Source organism: Macaca nemestrina, chromosome 5 (assembly GCF_043159975.1).
Source record: "Macaca nemestrina isolate mMacNem1 chromosome 5, mMacNem.hap1, whole genome shotgun sequence".
Taxonomy (NCBI): domain Eukaryota; kingdom Metazoa; phylum Chordata; class Mammalia; order Primates; family Cercopithecidae; genus Macaca; species Macaca nemestrina.
Window position 1 is genome coordinate 68,628,998 of NC_092129.1, and position 23,826 is coordinate 68,652,823.

Here is a 23,826-nt window from a genome sequence, read left to right on the forward strand (position 1 = left end):
AGGCTTGAGCCACCGCGCCCGGCCAATGGCAAAATTCTTTACTCTGATCATATCATCATTTGATTAATAATACTTTTATCTATCAAATTCTAGTTTGGAAATCAGTTCGCTTATCAATATAGAATTCTACTTTATTGCACAATGTTCAGTCTGGCAACTTTCAACTATGCTGTGAAGCTAAACAAAAGCTAAATTCCTTAGGAAAAATGTTTTATCTTTTCCTTTTCAACAAAAATAAAGTTGGGTCTAAGGAGCTGAAAGAGTTCTGCTCAAAAACCTATTCTGAAAAAGGAACTTGTCAAAACATTTTCACCTTAAAAAAATTTCAGCATGGGCACAATGGCTCACACCTGTAATCCCAGCACTTTGGGAGGTCGAGGCGGGTGGATCATGATGAGGTCAAGAGATCGAGACCATCCTGGCCAACATGGTGAAACTCTGTCTCTATTAAAAATACAAAAATTAGCTGGGCGTGGTGGTGCACCCCTGTAGTTCCAGCTACTCAGGAGGCTGAGGCAGGAGAATCGCTTGAACCTGGAAGGAGGCGGAGGTTGCAGTGAGCCGAAATCGCACTATTGCACTGCAGCAGAGCAAGACTCTGCCTCAAAAAAAAAAAAAAAAAAAGAAAGAAAGAAAAAAAATCGAACACAGCTATACATCTTTGTCATTTTTGCTCTACTCAATTCTTTCTGAAAAAGTTTATTATTATTATTATTAAGGAAATAAAGTGTGGAAGGATCACAGGAAATACTTGCAATAAAAAGAATAATCGTTAACATTGGCAACTGCCACTAGGAAGGCATATACTCCACATACTACTGATAAAAACTGTAGGAACCTGTTGGTGGTTCCCATAACCACTACTGATGTGTTAATTCCCACAGCATCAAAAATAAAGAACTAGTTCCATGAGCTGTCAATAATACTCTGAAGGTAACCTATTCATCAGCACCGGAATCCCACTGATTTTCTTCCACATGTTCACAATATTTTGCCATCAGTCATCTACCGGATCCTACAACTGTGTGGGAGTGTCAGGCTAACAAAAGCCAAAACTGGGCATTGACATTAATGATAGTTTACTGATGTTTCCCCTGCAAATCTTGCATTTTCTGATAATAAAATTTTGCACAGAAGTTGGATTTCAAAGGGCTAATTGTATGTTCTATCTGAAATCTTATAATTACAGTACTTCTATGAAAAAAGATGTCTAGTAACATAAATTGCTTCTGCGTCGGTTCCACAAACAAGACAAGGACCTAAAACATCTAAACTGTTCACAGACAGAGACCTACTGGGAAGCAAGCTTGTGATTTCAATTCGGTCTTTTGCAGGATCAGTGCTGAGCCAGGAGCTAATGACAGACTGGTGAACGTTAGCTTGGTTACTAATGCTATGAGACAAAAAAGTACTGCTTCTTCCTCCTGGGAGAAAAAAAGAAAAGGAAGAAATCTTTCAAGATGATTTTTATATTAGTAAACATCCAAACTTCTACTGGTATTTAGAAAGGTGATGATATCAATGTGTTTAATTCTCAGAATAATAGGCTAATAATTCCATTATTATATATCACCACTTTTGACCAAAGGCTTATTCAGTGATATTAAATATTGAAATTTCCATGGGATACTCTGGATACCAAACTTGACATCTTCAGGCAAAGCAGATGATTTCAACTGACTGTCTTTCTGTTCATCTTTTAACGGAAAGTCTCAGAAACGTAGCAAAATGGCCAGCAGACAAGTTGAATAAAGAAAGACATTATTTCCAACTTACTTTCCTCTCAACTTGGTTTAATATCAAATAAGTACAAATTTAATTCACTCAACAAATGACTGAGTACCTACTATGCACCAGGTTCTGTGCTAAGTGCTCTGTGCCAAGTCCTTATGTCTTGAAGCTGAAAGATTAGTACATTTAAAATCTTGCTGATCCTTTAAAATATGGCTGAACTTCCTTTTCTAAGAAAACTTTGAAGACAACCTCTACTTCACGTTTTTCTCTTTCCTGGAACCCTCAGCACTTGTATGTACCATTAATTTACTACTTTATAACAATTCTTATATCCTAATTGAACTTTCCATGCCTCTGTCCATGACTAAGAACGTCTTAAGAGCAGGATGCATATTTTACATCTGTTTTACTTTTTCACAGTGTCTAATACTGTGCCTTGCAATAGTAGACACAGAATAAAGTTTTATTTCCAGTCTAACCAAGGTTCCTTAAAAGTAAATTTGCAAGTTCAAGACTGTGCGGTTAGGGAAGGAAGTAAAAACCAAGTACATACTTAGTTAATCCTTAGATGAAACTGTTTGTTTCTCTGTAGATGAAGTTAGCATAGACATACATGCAAGCTCCACACATGCTCTTCACTCCAGAATTTTTCTGGAGAATTTTTAGAATATTTTCCCCTTAGTTTTTATCTTTTACTGCCCCTACATTTTACATTGCTCTTGCACACTGTAAAAATTAACACATTATTCAAGCCACTGTGATAAGACTCCTTCCTCATCTCCTTGTTTCTACTTTTCTCCCCGCTCTCCCATAAAGTCCTTATCATGGGCTACAAAGTCCCAGGTCTCCTCAGCCACCAGTCCCTATCTCCCACCACTCTACCCTGCTGGCTGAGCTGCAACCAAGGTGTCCTTGCTGTACTCTGCTTGTCTCAGGTCCTCAGCATTTGCTGTTTCCTCTGCCTAGAATGCTTTCATGTCACTTACACCTTCACTTCTCTTAAGTCTCTGCTCAAATGTTCCTTCTGCCAAGTGGCTTCTTCTTACGACTCTCTAACTAGAGTAGCTCCCGTCACCCCTGTCTTTATTATAGTTTTTCCACCTACTCTTGTGTATTCTTCTTCATGGTAATTAGCAGTGTATTTGGCCACATTATTTTCCTTTTTCTTTTCTTTTTTTTGAGACAGAGTCTCACTCTGTTGCCCAGGCTGGAGTGCAATGGCACGATCTTGGTTCACTGCAACGTCTAACTCCAAGATTCAAGCGATTCACCGGCCTCAGCCTCCCAAGTAGCTGGGATTACAGGCATCCACCACCACGCCCAGCTAATTTTTGTATTTTTAGTAGAGACAGGGTTTCACCACGTTGGACCAGGCTGGTCTCGAACTCCTGGCCTCAGGTGATCTGCCCACCTTGGCCTCCCAAATTGTTGGGATTACAGGCGTTAGCCACTGCGCCCGGCCTCCTTTTTCTTTTCGGTCTCCTTTCCACTTTTCTGTGCTCTGCTATATACTGTAGGGGGTGGAAGTCAGCAAACTCCACTTTCCAGGCTGCTTTGGCATCTGCCATCCAGATGGGCCTTGCCAATAGCAGGTATTCATGGTGAGTGACTGGAAGACAGATGGGAGAAGCAGCTCCTTCCTGCTCCAGGTTTCTAGCAACAACACTGGTGGTAGTTCCAGCCTGGTTGAGGGAGCGCCTTTTCTGCTGATTCAGAACAAACTTTTATAGCATTTTCAACAATGCAGTAGCAGGGGTACTAACAATTATTATTTCTGGGTGCTCCCTTTTTTCCTATTTGTTCTCCCAACCCCTCTCCTATTACCTTTTGTTTTCCCAGCCCTTCTAACACATGTGAGACCAATTCCCTCTACATCAAAGGTAGTTTCTGACATTCTGATTGGACTCTTACTGATACATTATCTATTTTTTAACTGTCTACTAGAATATTTGCTCTATGCGTGTTGACATTTCGTTCTGCTCACTGTTATATGCCCTAACACCTAGAAGAATGCCTACATGATAGGCATTCAGTAAATATTTCTGAATGAATGAATAAGCAAAAGAACTATGGAACCACAGACAAACCCTCAAAAACAGGAAACTTGGAAAATGCAAAAACCTACAAACCCTTGATTACAACAAGAGAATGGTTTTTGGCTGACCATAACCTACCACTGACTATAATGAGGAAAAGCAGGCCCTTTTCTTTTTTTTTTTTTTTTGAGACGGAGTTTTACTCTTGCTATCCAGGCTGGAGTACAATGGTACGATCTCGGCTCACTGCAACATCCATCTCCCGGGTAAAAGTGATTCTTCTGCCTCAGCCTCCTGAGTAGCTGGGATTACAGGTATGCGCCACCACACCAGGCTAATTTTGTATTTTTAGTAGAGATGAGGTTTCTCCATGTTGGTCAGGCTGGTCTCGAACTCTCGACCTCAGATGACCCACCCGCCTTGGCCTCCCAAAGTGTTGGGATTACAGGCATGAGCCACCACACCCGGCACAACTTGAGAAAAAACCAGTACCCTCAGTTACATCAAATATCAACTTTTTTCTTGCCATTCACACAAACTTGGCAATGCAATATAAAAGATTTGCCTGTGTCTGTGCTATGGCATGAGGGTCTAGGTCAATGGCACTCACAAAGAAGAACCTTGGCTGTCTCAAGTGAGCCAGCTTACAGCATTTCTAGCCATCAGCCATACAGTAGTAAGTAACTTGACAGTCAGATTTCAAGCCCTGGGATACTCAAATTTACTCTGAGGCAAGAGAATAAAAATGTTTTGCCATTAAGTAAAAACTACAAGGATGTCTAATTTGGTATTTAAAAGTATAACAAGGCTGGGTACAGCAGCTCATGCTTGTAACAGCAGCACCTCGGGAGGCCCAGGCAGGAGGATCACTTAAGCTCAGGAGTTCAAGACACGCCTGGGCAGAATAGTGAGAGCTCGTCTGTACAAAAAAAATTTTTTTTAATTAGCTGGTTGTGGTGGCAAGAACCTCTGCTCTCAGCTATTTGGGAGGCTGGGGCAGGAGGATTGCTTGAGTCCAGGAGGGCGAGGATGTAGCAAGCTGTGACCATGCCACTGCAGTCCAGCCTGCATGTCAGAGTGAGACCCTGTCTCAAACAAAACAAAACAAACAAAATTAAAGTACGATAAAATTACACATAACAGGCTGGGCACAGTGGCTCACGCCTGTAATCCCAGCATTTTGGGGAGGCTGAGGTGGCAGATCACTTAAGGCCAGGAGTTCGAAACCAGCCTGGCCAACATGGCAAAACCCCATCTCTACTAAAAATACAAAAAAATTAGCCAGGTGTGGTGGCACACACCTGTAATCCCAGCTACTAGGGAAGCTGAGGCACAAGAAAAGCTTGAACCCGACAGGCAGAGGTTGCACTGAGCCAAGACTGCACCATTGCACTCCAGCACTCCAGCCTGGGTGACTAAGACTCTGTATCCAGCCGGGCGCGGTGGCTCAAGCCTGTAATCCCAGCACTTTGGGAGGCCGAGACGGGCGGATCACGAGGTCAGGAGATCGAGACCATCCTGGCTAACACGGTGAAACCCCGTCTCTACTAAAAAATACAAAAAACTAGCCGGGCGAGGTGGTGGGCGCCTGTAGTCCCGGCTACTCGGGAGGCTGAGGCAGGAGAATGGCGTAAAAACCCGGGAGGCAGAGCTTGCAGTGAGCTGAGATCCGGCCACTGCACTCCAGCCTGGGCGACACAGCGAGACTCCGTCTCAAAAAAAAAAAAAAAAAAAAAAGACTCTGTATCCAAAAAAAAAAAAAAAAGAAAAGAAAAAGGCCAAACATGGTGGCTCACTCCTGTAATCCCAGCACTTTGGGAGGCTGAGGCAGGCGGATCATTTGAGATCAGGAGTTCAAGACCAGCCTGGCCAACATGGTGAAACCCCATCTGTACTAAAAATACAAAAAAATTAGCCAGGCATGGTGATGCATGACTGTAGTCCCCGCTGCTCGAGAGGCTGAGGCACAAGAATCACTTGAACCCCGGAGGCAGAGATTGCAGTGAACTGAGATCGTGCCACTGCATTCCAGCCTGGGTGACAGAGTGAGACTCTGTCTTTTAAAAAAAAAAAAAAAAAAAAAGAGAGATTACACGTAAGAGTATTCATTAAAAAGTTGTACCTTGGTGAAAGAGTGACGACTTTTCAGGTACATCTGTGGAAGCATCCCAGTGCCAGAGGGATCCATCTTCAGAGCAGGTAAATAGATGATCTGGGTTGGATGGGTGAAAGTGAACTTCCCACACTAAGAGACAAGAATCAAGAAGCTCATTCCTGTGCAGATTCGCTGAACAAACAACATTAAACCCCCATCTCTAGGCACCATCTTCCATTATCCTCCATCACATACCTTCAAGCCTCAAGTCTATCATAAAAATTAAAGGTTTCAGAATTAAAGACATAACATAACTTTCCAATGCCTATAACATGTAGAAAGGAAAAAGAACACTTTGGGAGGCTAAGGCGGGTGGATCAGCTAAGGTCAAGACCAGCCTGGGCAACATGGTGAAATACCATCTCTACTAAAAATACAAAAGTTAGCCAGGCGTGGTGGTGCATGCTTGTAGTCCCAGCTACTTAGGAGGCTGAGATAGGAAAATCACTTGTACCTGGGAGGCGGAGGTTGCGCGAGCTTGCACCACTGCACTCCAGCCTCGGTGACAAAGTGAGACTGAGAAAAAAAAAAAAGGAAAAAGAAGCCAAATAAATTTGTGTACTGGGCAAGGAAATAAATGAAAATAGTAGCTGGGCACGGTGGCTCATGCCTGTAATCCCAACACTTTGGGAGGCCAAGGTGGGTGGATCACCTGAGGTCTGGAGTTCGAGACCAGCTGACCAACATGGTGAAACCCCATCTCTACCAAAAATACAAAAAATTAGCCCGGTATGGTGGCAGGTGCCTGTAATCCCAGCTACTTGGTAGGCTGAGGTAGGAGAATCGCTTAAACCCGGGAGGTGAGGTTGCAGTGAGCCGAGATTGTGCCATTGCACTCCAGCCTGGGCAAAAAGAGCAAAACTACATCTCAAAAAAAAAAAAAAAGAAAAAGAAAAAAGAAAAGAAAAGAATTGCTAAAACATTTAACCCTATTACTTTATGAAAAGCTTTTTTTAAAATTTTAAAAACAGAGACAGTATTTTGCTATGTTGTCTACCTTGGTCTTCTACTCCTGGCCTCAAGCAATCCTCCTGCCTCAGCCTCCCAAAGTGCTGGGATTACAGGTGTGTGCCCAGCTAGGAATGACTGTTTTTTACGGAAAAGTTTTTTTTTAATTGGTAAGTTGTCTTATTTTTCAATTCCGGTGTCATTAACATATGAAGATTATATTATTGGAAAAACTGAGAAAGACCCTAATATAAATACAAAAATGAATTTCTAAGAGGCAATATCCAATATTGGTTAATGCCAAGATTCTGAATACTTCTGGCCTTTATCAGAGAAATAGCAACTGACTTCTAGCAAACCAAAATTTGGAAATGTTCCAAGAATTTGGATCCAGTTTCAGATGGAGGGCTTTTTATTTTTGGCATGGTCATGGCTCACTACAGCCTTGACCTTCCAGGCTTAAACAATCCGCCTATCTCAGCCTCCCCAGTAGCTAGGACTACAGGCATGCATCACCATACCTGGCTAATTTTTGTATTTTTAACAGAGACAGGGTTTCTCCATGTTGCCCAGGCTGGTCTCAAACTCCTGAGCTCAAGCGATCTGCTTGCCTAGGACTCCCAAAGTGCTAGAATTATAGACATGAACTACCACGCTCAGCCCCAAAGAAATTCTATATATTCCAAAATCACATTCAATTCTGAAAGATACCAGTCTTCCTCATTTCCTCAAAATCTTTTATGGAATCATAATTTCTATAGAAATCTAACAATAAAAAAAATTAGCTAGGTGTAGTGGCACATATCTATAGTCCCAGCTACTCAGAAGGGCAAGGCAAGAGGATCACTTGACCCCAGGAGGTTAAGGCTTAAGTGAGGTACCACGACACTGCACTCCAGCCTGGGCAACATAGTGAGACCCTGTCTCTACAAAAAATAAAAAATTAGCCAGGTGTAGTGGTACATGCATGTAGCCTCAGCTACTCAGCTAAATCATCTCCACCAGAATCAAAAGAAAAAAAAAAAAAAAGCTTATAAATCTATCATTCATGTTAAAAAAAATGATGCAACAATAAATTGAGGAGCACATGTATTAGCAAATATGACAAAGAGCCTGCATTTGCATGGGAAAAGGGCATTCTGGCACACTTCACTATGGCATATAAAATGGTATGATTTTTATTACTTTTCTTCAGGGAGCGAAGTCTCACTATATTGTCCAGGCTAGAGTGCAGAGGTGCAATCATAATGCACTGCAGCCTTGAATTCCCGGACTCAAGCAATCCTCCTGCCTCAGCCTCCCAAGAAGCTAGTGCATGTCACCCACCTGCCTTAAACTAGTATTACTAACTTTTTAAAGAGGTTATGTTGCTTAAGCTGGCCTAAACTCTCGGGCTCAAGCAATCTTCCCACTTCATGCTCCTGAGTAGCTGGAACTACAGGCAAGTGCCAATGTGCCTGGCTTAAACTGGTATTATTTTTGTGTAGAAAAATCTGTCAGTGCATTATGCAAAAGGTCTGGCCTAGCAATTCTACTTCTAAAAAATTATCCTAAGAAAATAAGTACATAAGGCTGGGCATGGGAATAATGGCTCATGCCTGCAATCCTAGCACTTTGGGAGAATTGTGTAAGTCCAGGAGTTCGAGGCTGCAATGAGCTATGATCACACCACTACTGCACTCCGGCCTAGGCAACAGAGACCCTGTCTCAAAAAAAGTACATACAGATAAATATCTAAGGATTCCACTACAGTTTTGGATATAAGAATGAAACCTGGCTGGGCGCGGTGGCTCAAGCCTGTAATCCCAGCACTTTGGGAGGCCGAGGCGGGCAGATCACGAGGTCAGGAGATCGAGACCATCCTGGCTAACACGGTGAAACCCCGTCTCTACTAAAAATACAAAAAGAAATTAGCTGGGCGTGGTGGCTGGCGCCTGTAGTCCCAGCTACTCCGGAGGCTGAGGCAGGAGAATGGCGTGAACCCGGGAGGCGGAGCTTGCAGTGAGCCGAGATCGCGCCACTGCACTCCAGTCTGGGCGACAGAGCGAGACTCCGTCTCAAAAAAAAAAAAAAAAAAAAAAAAGAATGAAACCTGTGGCTGGTGTGGTGGCTCATAACTCATACCTGTAAACTCAGCATTTCCTGAGGATCACTTGAGCCCAGGAGTTTGAGACCAGCCTGGGCAATAAAGTGAAACCCCATTATCTACAAAAAAACAAACAACAACAAGAAATCAGCTAGGCGTGGTGACACACACCTATAGTCCTATTTACTTGGGAGGCTAATGCAGGAGGATCACCTGAGCCCTGGAAGTCAAGGCTGTAGTGAGCCGTGACTGCACCACTGCACTCCAGCCTGGGCGACAGAGCCAGACCCTGTCTTTTAAAAAGCCGGGCATGGTGGCTCATGCCTGTAATCCCAGCACTTTGGGAGGCTGAGGCGGGCAGATCACCTGAGGACAGGAGTTCAAGACCAGCCTGACCAACATGGAGAAACCCAGTGTCTACTAAAAATATAAAATTAGCCGGGTGTGGTGGTATATGCCTGTAATCCCAGCTACTTGGGAGGCTGAGGCAAGAGAATCGCTTGAACTTGGGACGCGGAGGTTGTGGTGAGCCGAGATAGCGTCACTGCACTCCAGCCTGGGCAACAAGGGTGAAACTCCATTTCCAAAAAAAAAAAAAAAAAAAAAAAAAAGTTAAAGAACGCAAATGTCAAGTAAAAAGAAATTAGATAATTATTTAAATTTACACAATTCAGTCATTAAAAGCTACAATGTAAAATGATCCACATGTATCATTATGGAAAGGTGCTTATTATATGTCATATAACTCACCCAATACAAACTTTTTGTATCTCCACAATACTTACTTTCAGCTTCATGAGCCTTCAGCAGAGACACAGGCATAGTACCTTGTCTAACATCCCAAATACTCAACATTCCATCTTGGCCACCAGTAGCTACAACATGCTGTTGGTTGGGATGTCTATCAACACAGTGGAGTGGCACTCGGTCACCAGTCCTTTTGTGGGAGATAACAATGACATCAAAATCAAATAAAGTATAATTTATCTTTGTGTAACACAGGAAACATGTTTTTTTTGGTGGTTGTTGTTGCTTGTTTGTTTTGAGACAAGGCTTCACCCAGGCTGGAGTGCAGTGCTGCGATCATTGCTCACTGAAGACTCAAACTCCCTGGGCTCAGGTGATCCTCTCACCTCAGCCTCCTGAGTTGCTAGGAGTACATGTGTGTACCATCATGCCTGGTTAACTTTTTGTATTTTTGTAGAGATGGGGTTTCTCCTTGTTGCCCAGGTTGGTCTCAAACTCCCAGGCTCAAGTGATCTAGCCACCTTAGCCTCCAGTGCTGGGATGACTGGTAACTATACTCAGCCTGTTTTTTTGGTTTTTTAAGAGACAGGGTCTTGACCAGGCTTAGTGGCTCATGTCTATAATCCCAGCATTTTGGGAGGCCAAGGCAGGTGGATGACTTGAGGACAGGAGTTCAAGACCAACCAGACCAAAATGGCGAAATCCCATCTCTACTAAAAATACAAAAACTAGCCAGGCATAGTGACACATGCCTGTAGTGCCAGCTACTTGGCAGGCTGAGGCATGAGAATCGCTTGAACCTGGTAGGCAGAAGTTGCAGTGAGCCAAGATCATGCCACTGCACTCCAGCCTGGGCAACAGAGTGAGACTCTGTCTCAAAAAATAAAAAAATAAAAAAAAGACAGGGTCTTGTTTTGTCACCCAGGCTAGAGTGCAGTGGTGTTGTCTACAGCTTGCTGCAACCTGGGCTCAAAAGAGCCTTTTGCCTCAGCCTCCCAAGTAGCTAGGACTACACGCACATGCTACCATGCCTGGCTATTTTAAGAAATTTTTGTAGAGATGGGGTCTCACTGTGTTGCCCCAGCTGGTCTCAAACTTCTCACTGCAGATAATCCTTCCAAAGTGTTGGGATTACAGGCGTGAGCCACCATGCTCAGTCAAGAAACATGTTTTATATGGTAACTAAGTGACAACGTAGTGGCTGGAGCTACTGGCTGAATCTTTATTTGAGACGGAGTTTTGTTCTTATTGCCCAGGCTGGAATGCAATGGCTTGATCTTGGTTAACCGCCAACTCTGCCTCCCGAGTAGCTGGGTCTACAGGCACACGCCACCATGCCTGGCTAGTTTTTGTATTTTTAGTAGAGATGGGGTTTCACCATGTTGGCCAGGCTGGTATCGAACTCCTGACCTCAAGTGATCCGCCCGCCTTGGCCTCCCAAAGTGCTGGGATTACAAGCATGAGCAACCATGCCCGGCCTGGCTGAATCTTAATGATACCAAAAAAATGAACTAAATTAGATATATTTCTAAATAGTACAATTTGGAAATAATTCAAGGCCACAATTATTTATTTTCACTTCAATCTGAAGACATAGAATGAAAGATAATCCGATGGTAAGATGTACAAATCACATTTCCACTTATTAGATTATTTAAAAATTCATACATCAGGTATACTAAGTATGATTTATCACCTTATTTAATGCTTAGTTTATGTAACTATTTTTTCAGTGTGATACATTCTATTTTCTTATGAGAGAAGGTTGTATACCTAAAAAGGGGGATTTCTGCTCAGAAAAAATATCTGGAATTATATTTTCCCCCCAATCATTACATCTGCAGTATATTTTATCCATTAAACAATCACTGAAAGAGCAGAAATAAGTTCTCCATGAAATAATACAAACTTCAAAGAGTAAAGGCTCTGAATCACTATAACAAATAATTACTAAATGAAGCATAGTAGTATCAACCCCATCAAGTAATGCTTGCTCTACCAAATTTTAATCAGGGATCTCCCTCTTAAAATGCAATTAAAATACAATATGGCTTAAAGCCAGTAGCTATAAACAACCTAACACATTAATTTTTGGATTACATTACTGAAATTACAAATCAACACTTACAGTGACAATATCTGAGAAGGTTCATTTCCTTGTTGTCTGAAATCCCATATTTTCAACTGTCCAATTGAATTTACAGTAAGAATCTCAGGAGTTCGAAGAAAGGTTACAGCGTGGAGTGTACTACTATCTGCATTGTCTAAAAATTTAAAAAATGGTAGTATGTGTTAATGAGTCCCCTTTTTTTCCAAGAAAATCTTAAATAACACTCCTTTCATGGATTGATATATTACAATTTCCAGTAACTTATAATTTAAATTTCTATAGAAAAATGCATGGTAATGTATATGTTTAAATGGATTCTCTTTGGATGGAAAAATATTACTCACAGGACGTCTGAACTGTTTTCTGTTTCTTTTTTTTTTTTGAGACGGAGTTTCACTCTTGTTGCCCAGGCTGGAGTGCAATGGCGTGATCTTGGCTTACCGCAATCACTGCCTCTCAGATTCAAGCAATTCTCCTGCCTCAGCCTCCCAAGTAGCTGGGATGACAGGCATGTGCCACCACACCTGGCTAATTTTGTATTTTTAGTAGAGATGGGGTTTCTCCAAGTTGGTCAGGCTGGTCTAGAACTCCCGACCTCAGCTGATCCACCAGCCTCAGCCTCCCAAAATGCTGGGATTACAGGCGTAAGCCACTACGCCTGGCCTACCGTTTTCTTTCTCTTTTTTGAGATGGATGTTGCTCAGGCTAGAGGGCAGTAGCGCCCTCTTGGCTCACTGCAACTTACGCCTCCCAGGTTCAAGCGATTCTCTTGCCTCAGCCTCTCTAGTAGCTGGGATACAGGTACATGCCAGCCTGCCTGGCTAATTTTTGTATTTGTAGTAGAGACGGAGTTTCACCATGTTGGCCAGGCTGGTCTCAAACTCCTGAGCTCAGGTGATCTGCCTGCCTCAGCCTCCCAAAGTGCTGGGATTACAGGCGTGAGCCACCAGGCCTGGCCTTGAACTGTTTTCTAAATGGAAGGCTGAGTTTTCATACATTCCTTTTTAACTCTTAAGATTGTTAACCTGCATTTCTGAGACAGTTGTTCAAGCTCCTCTAAACCCAATCTTACTTCCCACTAGTCCCTGACCTAGAACTTCCATTCTATTGAGCCAAACCCCAGTGCTTCCTACAGAGCTCACTCTAACCTTCTATTATTCTACAGACTCATCCCAAATCTACTCATTTTCACCCTCATCAACTCTCGCCCTCTCCATGAAGTCATTCCTGATTGTCATAATGGTCCTTTTTGTTGATTTCCTGGTGTTTAGAACTTACGCCTCATAATTTAATATATACTTTATGGATTTTAGTTTGTGCCACTCCTCTACACTGCCACCAGGCAATAGTCATTAATTAACAAATAAGTGAAGTCGCCCAGTGCAGTGGGTCACATCTGTAATCGCAGCACTTTGGGAGGCCGAGGTGGGCAGACCACTTGAGCCCAGGAGTTTGAGACCAGCCTGGGCAACATGGTGAAACCTCATTTCTACAAAAATTAGCTGGGCATGCTGGTATGCATCTGTAGTCCCAGACACCTGGGAGGCTGAGGTGGGAGGATCACTTGAACCTGGGAGGCAGAGGTTGCAGTGAGCTGGGATCATGCCACCGCACTCCAGGCTGGGTGACAGAGCAAGACCCTGTCTCGAAAAAAAAAAAAAAAAAAAAAAAAAGTAATGCAACTTAACTCAAAACTGAAAATCATAATAAACAACACAAAAGACCAGGTACAGCGGCTCACGCCTGTAATCCCAGCACTTTGGGAAGCCAAGGCTGGCGAATGACAAGGTCAAGAGTTCAAGACCATCCTGGCCAACATGTTGAAAGCCCGTCTCTACTAAAAATACAAAAAGTAGCTGAGCATGGTGGCGTGTGCCTATAGTCCTAGCTACTTGGGAGGCTGAGGCTGGAGAATCGTGTGAACCCAGGAGGTGGAGGTTGCAGTGAGCTGAGGTCATGCCACTGCACTCCAGCTTGGTGACAGAGTGAGACTACATCTTAAAAAAACCACTCACAAAATGGATTCATGGGCTCAATTCCTAGAGATTCTGATTTAAGAGGTCTAGAGTGGTGGACAGTTAAAAAATTGCCTCAGAGAAATCTGACTGAAGCATAGTTGAGAACCAATACACTTAGTTTTCTACCTAAAAGATGAAACCTCGGCCAGGCGCGGTGGCTCAAGCCTGTAATCCCAGCACTTTGGGAGGCCGAGACGGGCGGATCACGAGGTCAGGAGATCGAGACCATCCTGGCTAACACGGTGAAACCCCGTCTCTACTAAAAAATACAAAAAACTAGCCGGGCGAGGTGGTGGGTGCCTGTAGTCCCAGCTACTTGGGAGGCTGAGGCAGGAGAATGGCGTGAACCCGGGAGGCGGAGCTTGCAGTGAGCCGAGATCTGGCCACTCCACTCCAGCCTGGGTGACAGAGCAAGACTCCGTCTCAAAAAAAAAAAAAAAAAAAAGATGAAACCTCTGTGATTTTGCATTACAGACTCTGAAATCTGGCCCCAGTTTACCCCTCTCTTGCTTCATCTTTCATCTCTCCTACATAGATATCTAAAGTCAGGTCAAACCATACTTTTTGTCATTCTCTGAATGTCTTTATCCTGCCTCTGGCCTATTCCCTTTGTCTAGCACGCCATCTTTCAGTCTTACTTATGGTCTAGAACCCAGAAAAACTATTAATTACTACCTACTCCCAGATGCTTTATCTGATAATGCCCTCTCGCCAAAAAAAAAAAAAATGGTTTCTGTTTCTTCTAGTCAGTCATTCATACTGGCCTCATCAACCTACTCTCTTGACAAAGGGATCCTGCCGTGCGTGCATGTGTGTGCATGTGTACATGTATTTTTTTGAGACTGAGTCTTGCTCTGTCACCCAGGCTGGAGTGCAGTGGCGTGATCTTGGCTCAATGCAGCCTCTCAGTCTCTCACGTTCAAGTAATTCTCATGACTTAGCCTCCCAAGCAGCTGGGATTACAGGCGTGTGCCACCATGCCCAGCTAATGTTTGTACTTTCAGTAGAGACAGGGTTTTGCTATGTTGGCCAGGCTGGTCTCAAACTCTTGGCCTCAAATGATCTGCTTGCCTTGGTTTCCTAATGTGCTGGGATTATAGGCATGAGCCACTGCTACCAGCCATATATTTTTATATCCCTCAATCACTTAACATTGTGTTTACTTTTTTTTTTGAGACGGGGTCTCGCTGTGTAGCCCAGGCTGGAGTGCAGTGGTGCGATCTCGATTCACTGCAAGCTCTGCCTCCTAGGTTCATGCCATTCTCCTGCCTCAGCCTCCAGAGTAGCTGGGACTACAGACAACTGTCGACACTATGCCAGGCTAATTTTTTGTATTTTTAGTAGAGACAGGGTTTCATCATGTTAGCCAGGATAGTCTCAATCTCCTGATCTTGTGATCCGCCCGCCTCGGCCTCCCAAAGTATTGCGATTACAGGCGTGAGCCACCGCGCCCGGCTCATTGTGTTTACTTTTTTTTTTGAGATGGAGTCTCGCTTCGTCGCCAGGCTAGCGTGCAGTGGTGTAATCTTGGCTCACTGCAACCTCTACCTCCCAGGTTCAAGCGCTTCTTCTGCCTCAGCCTCCTGAGTAGCTGGGACTACAGGCGCATGCCACCACACCCAGCTAATTTTTGTTATGTTTAGTAGAGACGGACTTTCACGATGTTGGCCAGGATGATCACAATCTCTCGACCTTGTGATCCGCCTGCCTTGGCCTCCCAAAGTGCTGGGGTAACAGGCATGAGCCATCATGCCCGGCAGTGTTTACTTAGTATATGGTAAGCACTCAATTACTCTGTGATGAATGAAAGGAATACAATGATTTTTCTTTTTTTGAGATGGAGTCTCCCTCTGTCACCCAGATGGGAGTAGAGTGCCATCACAGCTCACCGCAACCTCCGCCTCTCAGGTTCAAGTGATTCTCCTGCCTCAGCCTCCTGAGTAGCTGGGATTACAAGCATGCGCCACCATGCCTGGCTCACTTTTCTTTTCTTTTTTTTTTTTTTTGAGACAGAGTTTCACTCTTATTGCCCAGGCTGGAGTGCAATGTCACAATCTGCTCACTGCAACCTCTGCCTCCCGGGTTCAAGTGATTCTCCTGCCTCAGCCTCCCGAGTAGCTGGGATTACAGGCATGTGCCACCATTCCCGGCTAATTTTGTATTTTTAATAGAGAGAGTGTTTCTCCATGTTGGTCAGGCTGGTCTTGGACTCCCAACCTCAGGTGATCCGCCTCCCAAAGTGCTGCGATTGCCAGGGTGAGCCACCACACCCAGCCTAACTTTTGTATTTTTAATAGAGACAAGGTTTTGCCATGTTGGCCAGGCTGGAATTTTTCTTACCTATGGTTCTTACAGCTTCCTTGTGATCAGCTCTGAAGAGATTTATTCGACCATCCTCTCCAACTGTAACGATTTCTGGGTTGTTGCACACAACACCTGTACATGGTGCACTGCTATAGGAAGGACTGCCAGGGCCTGCGTGGTAGTGAGCTGTAGTCCACTGCTGGTTGACTGACAGAGTCTAGGCATCAGAAATGAGGATACTATTAAAGAAAAGTACTAAGGAACTAGCACTTCTTACCAACAAGAGTATCTTTAAATTCTGACTCACATCCTTCTACAAGAATAAATCTTTTTTCCTTTAGAATAATGAAATCTAGAAACTATTTGCATCAAAGTTCTGTATACATAGAATTAGATTCAAAAGAAATACTGTTTAATAATGCCCCACATTTATCTCAAACTATAGTAATGACTTTTAGGGATCAAGCAGTTGGATGTTCAAAAGCAACTCTTTGTATTCTTATGGAAATTAACCTACATCTAAAATATAAATCTCTGGCCCATGGCTGTGGCTCATGCCTGTAATCCTAGCACTTTGGGAGGCCAAAGCAGGCAGATCATCTGAGGTCAGGAATTCGAGACCAGCCTGGTCAATATGGTGAAATCCTATCTCTACTAAAAATACAAAAATTAGCCAGGTATGGTGGCACACACCTGTAATCCCAGCTACTTGGGAAGCTAAGGTGGGAGAATTGCTTGAACCAGGGAGGTGCAGGCTGCAGTGAGCAGAGATTGTGCCACTGCACTCCAGCCTGGGAGACAGAGAGAGACTCTGTCTCAAAATAAATAAATAAATAAATTAAAAAAATATTAATCTCTGTAGCTTTTTCTAAATGACTCAAAAAACCTTTAACACGAACTGGGTCTTATATTTACTAGGCATGTCTATTAGAAACGTTACCTTTGGCCGGGAGCAGTGGCTTATGCCTATAATCCCAGCACTTTGGGAGGGTGAAGAGGGCTGACCACCTGAGGTCAGGAGTTCGAGATCAGCCTGACCAACATGGAGAAACCCCGTCTCTACGAAAAATATAAAATTAGCCGGGCATGGTGTCACATGCCTGTAATCCCAGCTACTTGGGAGGCTGAGGCAGGAGAATCACTTGAAGCTGGAAGGCGGAGCTTGTGATGAGCCGAGATTGTGCCATTGCACTCCAGTGCCTGGGCAAAAAGAGCAGAACTCCATCTCAAAAAAAAAAAAAAAAAAAAAAAAATCACTTTTCAAACTGAAGTTCTTTACCTGGTTATTCGGATGGTGAAGGAAAACTGTTACACATCCTGTTGATGAAGCAGTGACAATTCTTTCCTGGTCAAAAAACTAAAGAGAAAATTTCTGCTTGTTAAAGACTCAGAAATACTAGCAGGGAGGAAATCTGTTCATTTATTTAACTCAATTAGTAGCAAATGATAACAATTTTAAAAAGCAAAGAGCCTATGAGTGCTAAGCAAATAACATGTGTTAATGGAGCTGAAAGTCCAAACTGCCATACAAAGTATTTTCATGAATAAACAGTATTTTTTTCCTAGACACATTTACCCGCCATTGATTTAATTTGAGACCAACACAATAAAACATTAGAAAAATACCATTCCTGGCTGGGTGCGGTGGCTCACGCCTGTAATCCCAGCACTTTGAGAGGCCTAGGTGGACAGATCGCTTGAGTTCAGGAGTTCAAGACCACCCTGGGCAACGTGGCGAGACCTCGTCTCTACGAAAATACAAAAATGAGTGGGGGTTGTGGGGAAGCGGAGCTTGCAGCGAGCCAAGATCGAGCCCCTGCATTCCGGCCTGGTTGACAGAGCAAGACTCAGTTTCAAAAACAGAATAAAAATTTTTAAAAAGAAAAGCCAGGCGCGGTGGCTCATGCCTGTAATCCCAGCACTTTGGGAGGCTGAAGCAGGCAGATCACGAGGCCAGGAGTTTGAGACCAGCCTGGCCAATATGTTGAAACCCCGTCTCTACTAAAAACACAAAAATTAGCTGGGCGTGGTGGCAGGCGCCTGTACTCCCAGCTACTCAGCAGGCTGAGGCAGAAGAATCGCTTGAACCCAGAAGGCAGGGTTGCAGTGAGCCGAGATCGTGCCACTGCACCACTCCAGCTTGGGCGACAGAGCAAGACTCCATCTCAAAAAAAAAAAAAAAAAGAAAAAAAGAAAGGAAAAATATTGTCCTGGCATCGTGGCTCACGCCTGTAATCCTAGCACTTCAGGAGGCCAAGCCGGGTGAACCACGAGGTCAGGAGTTCAAGACCAGCCTGGCCAACATAGTGAAACCCCATCTCTACTAAAAACACAAAAATTAGCCAGGCATGGAGGCATATGCCTGTTGTCCCAGTTACTCAGGACGCTGAGGCAGAAGAACTGCATGAACCCAGGAGGCAGAGGTTGCAGTGAGCTGAGATCGTGCCACTGCACTCCAGCTCAGGTGACAATGTGAGACTCCGTCTCAAAAAAAAAAAAAAAAAGATCTTTCCTAGGGCTAGATAGCTTTCTTTCTTCTCTTTCTTCTCTCTGTCTCTTTTTCTTTCTTTTTTTTTTTTGGGACAGTGTTTCGCTCTTGTTGCCCAGACTGGCGCGCACTCAGCTTACTGTAACCTCTGCGCCCAGGTTCAAGCAATTCTCCTGCCTCAGCTTCCCGAGTAGCTAGGATTACAGGCGTACACCAGGGCTAGGTAGCTTTCTATAGAATAAAATGCAGTGGCTCTCCACACCAGGATTTGAAAACTTAATTTCGGCCAGGCACAGTGGCTCACTCCTGCAATCCCAGCACTTTGGGAGGCCGAGATCAGGAGTTCAAGACCATCCTGGTTAATATGGTGAAACCCCGTCTCTACTAAAAATACAAACAATTAGCCAGGTGTGGTGGCCTGTGCCTGTAGTCCCAGCTACCTGGGAGGCTGAGGCAGGAGAATCGCTTGAATCCGGGAAGTGGAGGCTGTAGTGAGCCGAGATCATGCCACTGTACTCCAGCCGGGGAGACAGAGTGAGACTTCACCTCAAAAAAAAAAAAAAAGAAAAAAAAAAAAGAAAAAAAGAAAGCTCAATTTCATCCCCACCACTCACTACTGGTTTTGAGACTTTGGCCAAGTTAAGTTCACCAAATCGTGGTAAATCTTTAAAACGGGAGCACTAATCTCTGCTTAGGGAGTTGTCATGAGAATTCAAAAAACAAAATGATGTTAATCCCCCTGCACAGTATCTGTCACATAGTACATGCTCAAGATATATTAGTCTCAATTTTCTCATTAGTAAAACAAAGTAACAATACTTGATATACCGGCAACCAATAATAATTAATTTTTGTAAAGCTCCCCAAACGGTACTTAAGCACATAGTCGATGGTCAATAAATAAAAAAGTATGATTAAATCTACATCCCCTTTCCCAGTCCTTTTTCTGCAACTAAATGGCTAAATGATGTCGGCCAAATCATAACTTACAGAGCACTCAGTTTTTTGTAAATGAGGGGTGATACAAGACAACCTTTATGATGCTCTGCTTGTTTAAATGTATTACTCAGGACTTTCAAAGTTAGCTTTTGGATGCTACACAGATTTACCTGTAAATCCATGACATCACCATGGTGTCTGATATCACACAATAATTGATGGTCTCCTTCAAACCCTCCATCAGAGTCCAAGTTTCCAAAATCTCCAATAGACCACAGTGAAACATAATTTTCCTGTAAAACAAAGAGTTTTATCTTGAGATGACATAAACGTCAACTCTGGGAAAATAAAAGTTGCGCTTCCGTCCAGAAAGCTTGCTCCAAAACATCTCAGACAAAATAGTACGGTGAGTTTAAAACGTAACGAGATATGAGGCTCAGGCACACCATCACGGGCTCTGAGCTATGGAGCAACCGCGCCTGAGACAGGATCCGAGGGACCTAGAAGTGCGAGAAAAACCAGAAGGTGGGAGTTGGCGCGCGCGCGGCCAGGGGTCAGCTCAACCGGAGGGAGGGAAGAGGCAGGGGCTCGTCCCTATCAGCGGGGATACCTCATTGTCCCAAGATCCGGTAGCAAACGTCTCCGCGGTTTGCAAACTTCCGGGAGGCAGCGGTCGCCAGCGGGTTTTGCTGATTTTCTGAGACACAAACTTCGCATAAATTTCCTCCATGCCGAAAGCAGAAGCAGCAGGCACTGCAAAAAGCAAGCACAACGCGCGCCTCTCAGCCCCGCCTCTTCCCGCGGAACCCTGATTGGATGGGACTTTAGGAGGGAGACGGTGGCTGCAGAGAGTCAATTCTCTTCGGTAGCCAGTGTGGGCACGGTCAGTATACAAACTGGGAGAACCTAGACCGAGAGGCCCATCTCCTAGAGCGACTCTGAGCAAAGGCAAGAGCGCTTTGGTCTTTGAGCAGTAGGACTTGCTCCTAATCTACAATATCAGTATTTTCTTGTGTTCAATAATTGTGCAGTGTAAAATTTAAGAGCAAAAATAGAACAAAATCAATACAGTAGAAACCACCTTGAAACCACACCTAAGCAGTTGCAGGTCACTGCGCATAGAAAACAATTCAAAAATCCTTAAATACTCATGGAAGTACCTCGAATACAGTGCCAACCTACTATCCTAAACCTCTCCCTCTTGTCCCCCAAACAAATACTTTGCTTGAAAGTTAATACACACTGTCAGAGCCTGGAGTTAGAATTCTGAAAGACTCCAGTTTTAGTTTTGATGCCAATTGCCTAGTTTTGGTCAATTTAATTATGTGCATGATTAAGAATGAGGTTTGTGATATCTATTGTCAATAGCCCAGGAATCAGTTTTCTAGGTTCCTTCTGGGCTTTTGGTTACACCTATAATATTCTTCCCTTCCTCTTTACTCCTCAGAATCCTGCCTATCCTTCAAGGATCTGTTCTTTCCTTAACCATTTCCTGATGCCCCCAGCCAATGTTGATCTAAATCAACATCGCTTTTTTTCTTTTTGAAGACAGGGTCTCACTCTGTGGCCCAGGTTGAAGTGCAGTGGCACAATCTCAGCTCATTGCAACCTCCGCCTCCCAGATTAAAGTGATTCTCTCACCTCAGCTTCCAGGGTAGCTGGGACTACAGGTGCGTGTCACCATGCCTGGCTTTTTTTTTTTTTTTTTTTTTTTTTTGGTAGAGACGGGATTTTACCATATTGGCCAGGCTGGTCTCGAACTCCTGACCTCAGGTGATCCGCCTGCCTTGTCCTCCCAAAGTGCTGGGATTACAGGCGTGAGCTTGCATTTGATATCTAGGCCACTATTACATATATTTTGGATATATTCTATCGTTAGTTTTCTTAAGATGCATATTCCTCCCTAATTAGAATGTAAATCCGGCCGGGCGCGGTGGCTCAAGCCTGTAATCCCAGCACTTTGGGAGGCTGAGACGGGCGGATCATGAGGTCAGGACATGGAGACCATCCTGGCTAACCCGGTGAAACTCCGTCTCTACTAAAAAAATACAAAAAACTAGCCGGGCGAGGTGGCGGGCGCCTGTAGTCCCAGCTACTCGGGAGGCTGAGGCAGGAGAATGGCGTGAACCCGGGAGGCGGAGCTTGCAGTGAGCTGAGATCCAGCCACTGCACTCTAGCCTGGGCGACAGAGTGAGACTCCGTCTCAAAAAAAAAAAAAAAAAAAAGAATAAAAAAAGAATGTAAATCCTACTGAATACAAGAGGTATGACTTATCTAAAAAATGAACCTCTTTAATACTACAGGTATTCATAACTGTATGTTGGTTGTTTCTTTAAAAAGGGCCATTATGCTATTGTTGTTTTTATGTGATATTGGTAGTCCTACTTCACAGGGACAGTTTAGGGAAGCACTGCATGTAAATGCAATCCATCTGGCTCAGCTTTAGAGTTATCAGGTTCCTATCAAGGATTTGACTTTTTTCTTTTCACCAAATGGAAGATCATCAAGAAACTGTAGAAAAGATGAAATGGAAAATATTAAGTGGGTTACAGTCCCAAATCAACAATTTATTCATGTTTAATATTGAAGTAAAGAACACTGTTTTGGCTGGGCACGGTGGCTCATGCCTGTAATTCCAGCACTTTGGGAGATCGAGGCAGGCAGATCACGAGGTCAGGAGTTCAAGACCAGCCTGGCCAACATGGTGAAACTCTACTACTAAAAATACAAAAAAATTAGCTGGGCATGGTGGTCGTGCCTGTAATTCCAGCTACTCGGGAGGCTGCGGCAGAATTCCTTGAACGCGGACCTGGGAGGCGGAGGTTGCAGTGAGCCAAGATCGTGCCACTGCATTCCAGCCTGGGCTACTGAGCGAGACTCCGTCTCAAAAAACAAAAACAAAAACAAAAAACCCAGTTTTGTCAGTAGTTTCATTTATGGTCACAGAATCCCAGAAAATAGGTAGTGATGATTTTGGATGGGAAACAGGCCAGTGTCACATTTTACAAAATCGGATAAGAACTAGAATTTGAAAATTGTGCTGACATAGTAGCACAGATGTCTTAGCCTTGTTTCCTTCCAACAGATTACTGGAGGCCGGGCGCAATGGCTTACGCCTGTAATCCCAGCACTTGGGGAGGCGGACGAGGGCAGATCCCGAGGTCAGGAGATCGAGACCATCCTGGCTAACACGGTGAAACTCCGTCTCTACTAAAAATACAAAAAATTAGCCGGGCGTGGTGGCGGGCGCCTGTAGTCTCAGCTACTCAGGAAGCTGAACCCGGGAGGCGGAGCTTGCAGTGAGCCGAGATCGCGCCACTGCACTCCAGCCTGGGCGACAGAGCGAGACTCTGTCTCAAAAAAAAAAAAAAAAAAGAAAGAAAAAAAAAAGATTACTGGACTAAGTGATGGCTGGATTCTGTCAGTCTCAGGTCAAATTACGAGTCAGCGATTTGGACGCGACAAGCAATGTTCTCAGTGAGCTTCTCACTCATGGTCTTGCAGAGCTGATAGCAATAAAGCTATGGTGGAATTTGTGAGGCTTAATTAGGTGGAAATGCACACTTTTGTCGGGAGAATAACACGTTCACCAGAGGACACAGTGGTATTTTTTAACCAATCGCAATTCTTTACGTTCGTATTATTCTAAGGGAACAAAGCTTTGCCCCAACCCCCACCCCCATGTCCTGGTATTCTTCCACTCCCTGACAGCTTTAGAACCAGGGTTCCAAAGTCTTTGCTTAGCCTAACGGTGACATGTTTGTCACAAAGCCAGAGGCCGGTGTACTCGGGTTAGAGAGGGCCTTTGTCGTTGGGTTTTATTCTTATTGTGTTATTCGGGCTCCACAGACCCAAATACCAGTCAACTGGGTTGGGCGAGGTAGGAACGGATGAAGCCCACCGTCTAACAATCTGGACATCTATAGGAGGAGATCTGCCGCTCGAAACAGCTGACCCAGCAGCGACTGCGGAACCACAAGGAGCGTCTGCAAAGATCGACCCCGCCATCCCGCCGTCCCGCTCGGTGACCGGAGACGCAGCCGGGAACGCGACTGATCAGGCTACCGAGCCCGGCCGCAGGGCGAAGTCGGTGCGGTTCGAGGCCTCAGAAAGGGACACGCAGCAGCGGCGGTGGCGCTGACTCAGCCTGGCCTCCCTGCAGTCCCCCTGGCAGCCGCAGCAGCCACAGCAGCCACACGCGCGGGCAGCTGGGCCACACGCTACCCCCGCCCTCGGCCCCACCCGGCCGCACCCTAGGCCG

The 23,826-nt window shown here is 44.4% G+C and overlaps 2 protein-coding genes across 2 annotated transcripts in view; one reads left to right on the plus strand and one right to left on the minus strand.

Moving 5' to 3' along the window:
* LOC105489161 (nucleoporin 43) lies at positions 1-23,795 on the minus strand. Its single transcript, XM_071096594.1, has 9 exons — positions 23,467-23,795; positions 20,176-20,318; positions 19,736-19,858; positions 17,418-17,495; positions 16,175-16,355; positions 11,835-11,970; positions 9,745-9,896; positions 5,893-6,015; positions 1-1,424 (listed from the first exon to the last, which is right to left on the minus strand). The coding sequence occupies exons 1-9, from the start codon at positions 23,483-23,485 to the stop codon at positions 1,195-1,197; spliced, it is 1,185 nt and encodes a 394-aa protein (XP_070952695.1). The 5' UTR covers positions 23,486-23,795; the 3' UTR covers positions 1-1,194.
* Positions 20,015-23,826, plus strand: part of LOC105489009 (protein-L-isoaspartate (D-aspartate) O-methyltransferase) — a 64,616-nt gene continuing 60,804 nt past the window's right edge. The window contains exon 1 of the mRNA XM_071096597.1: positions 20,015-20,090. Coding sequence (XP_070952698.1) covers positions 20,030-20,090 — 61 coding nt within the window. The 5' untranslated portion in view covers positions 20,015-20,029. The remainder of the gene's footprint in view (positions 20,091-23,826) is intronic.

Bases quoted from the DNA above. Each gene is read 5' to 3' on its own strand.
- LOC105489161 (XM_071096594.1), bottom strand. The intron at 16,356-17,417 runs GTAAAGAACTTC...TCTGATGCCTAG, and splicing joins TTCACCATCCGAATAACCAG to ACTCTGTCAGTCAACCAGCA. The intron at 6,016-9,744 runs GTAAGTATTGTG...CTTGTCTCTTAG, and splicing joins GAAGGCTCATGAAGCTGAAA to TGTGGGAAGTTCACTTTCAC.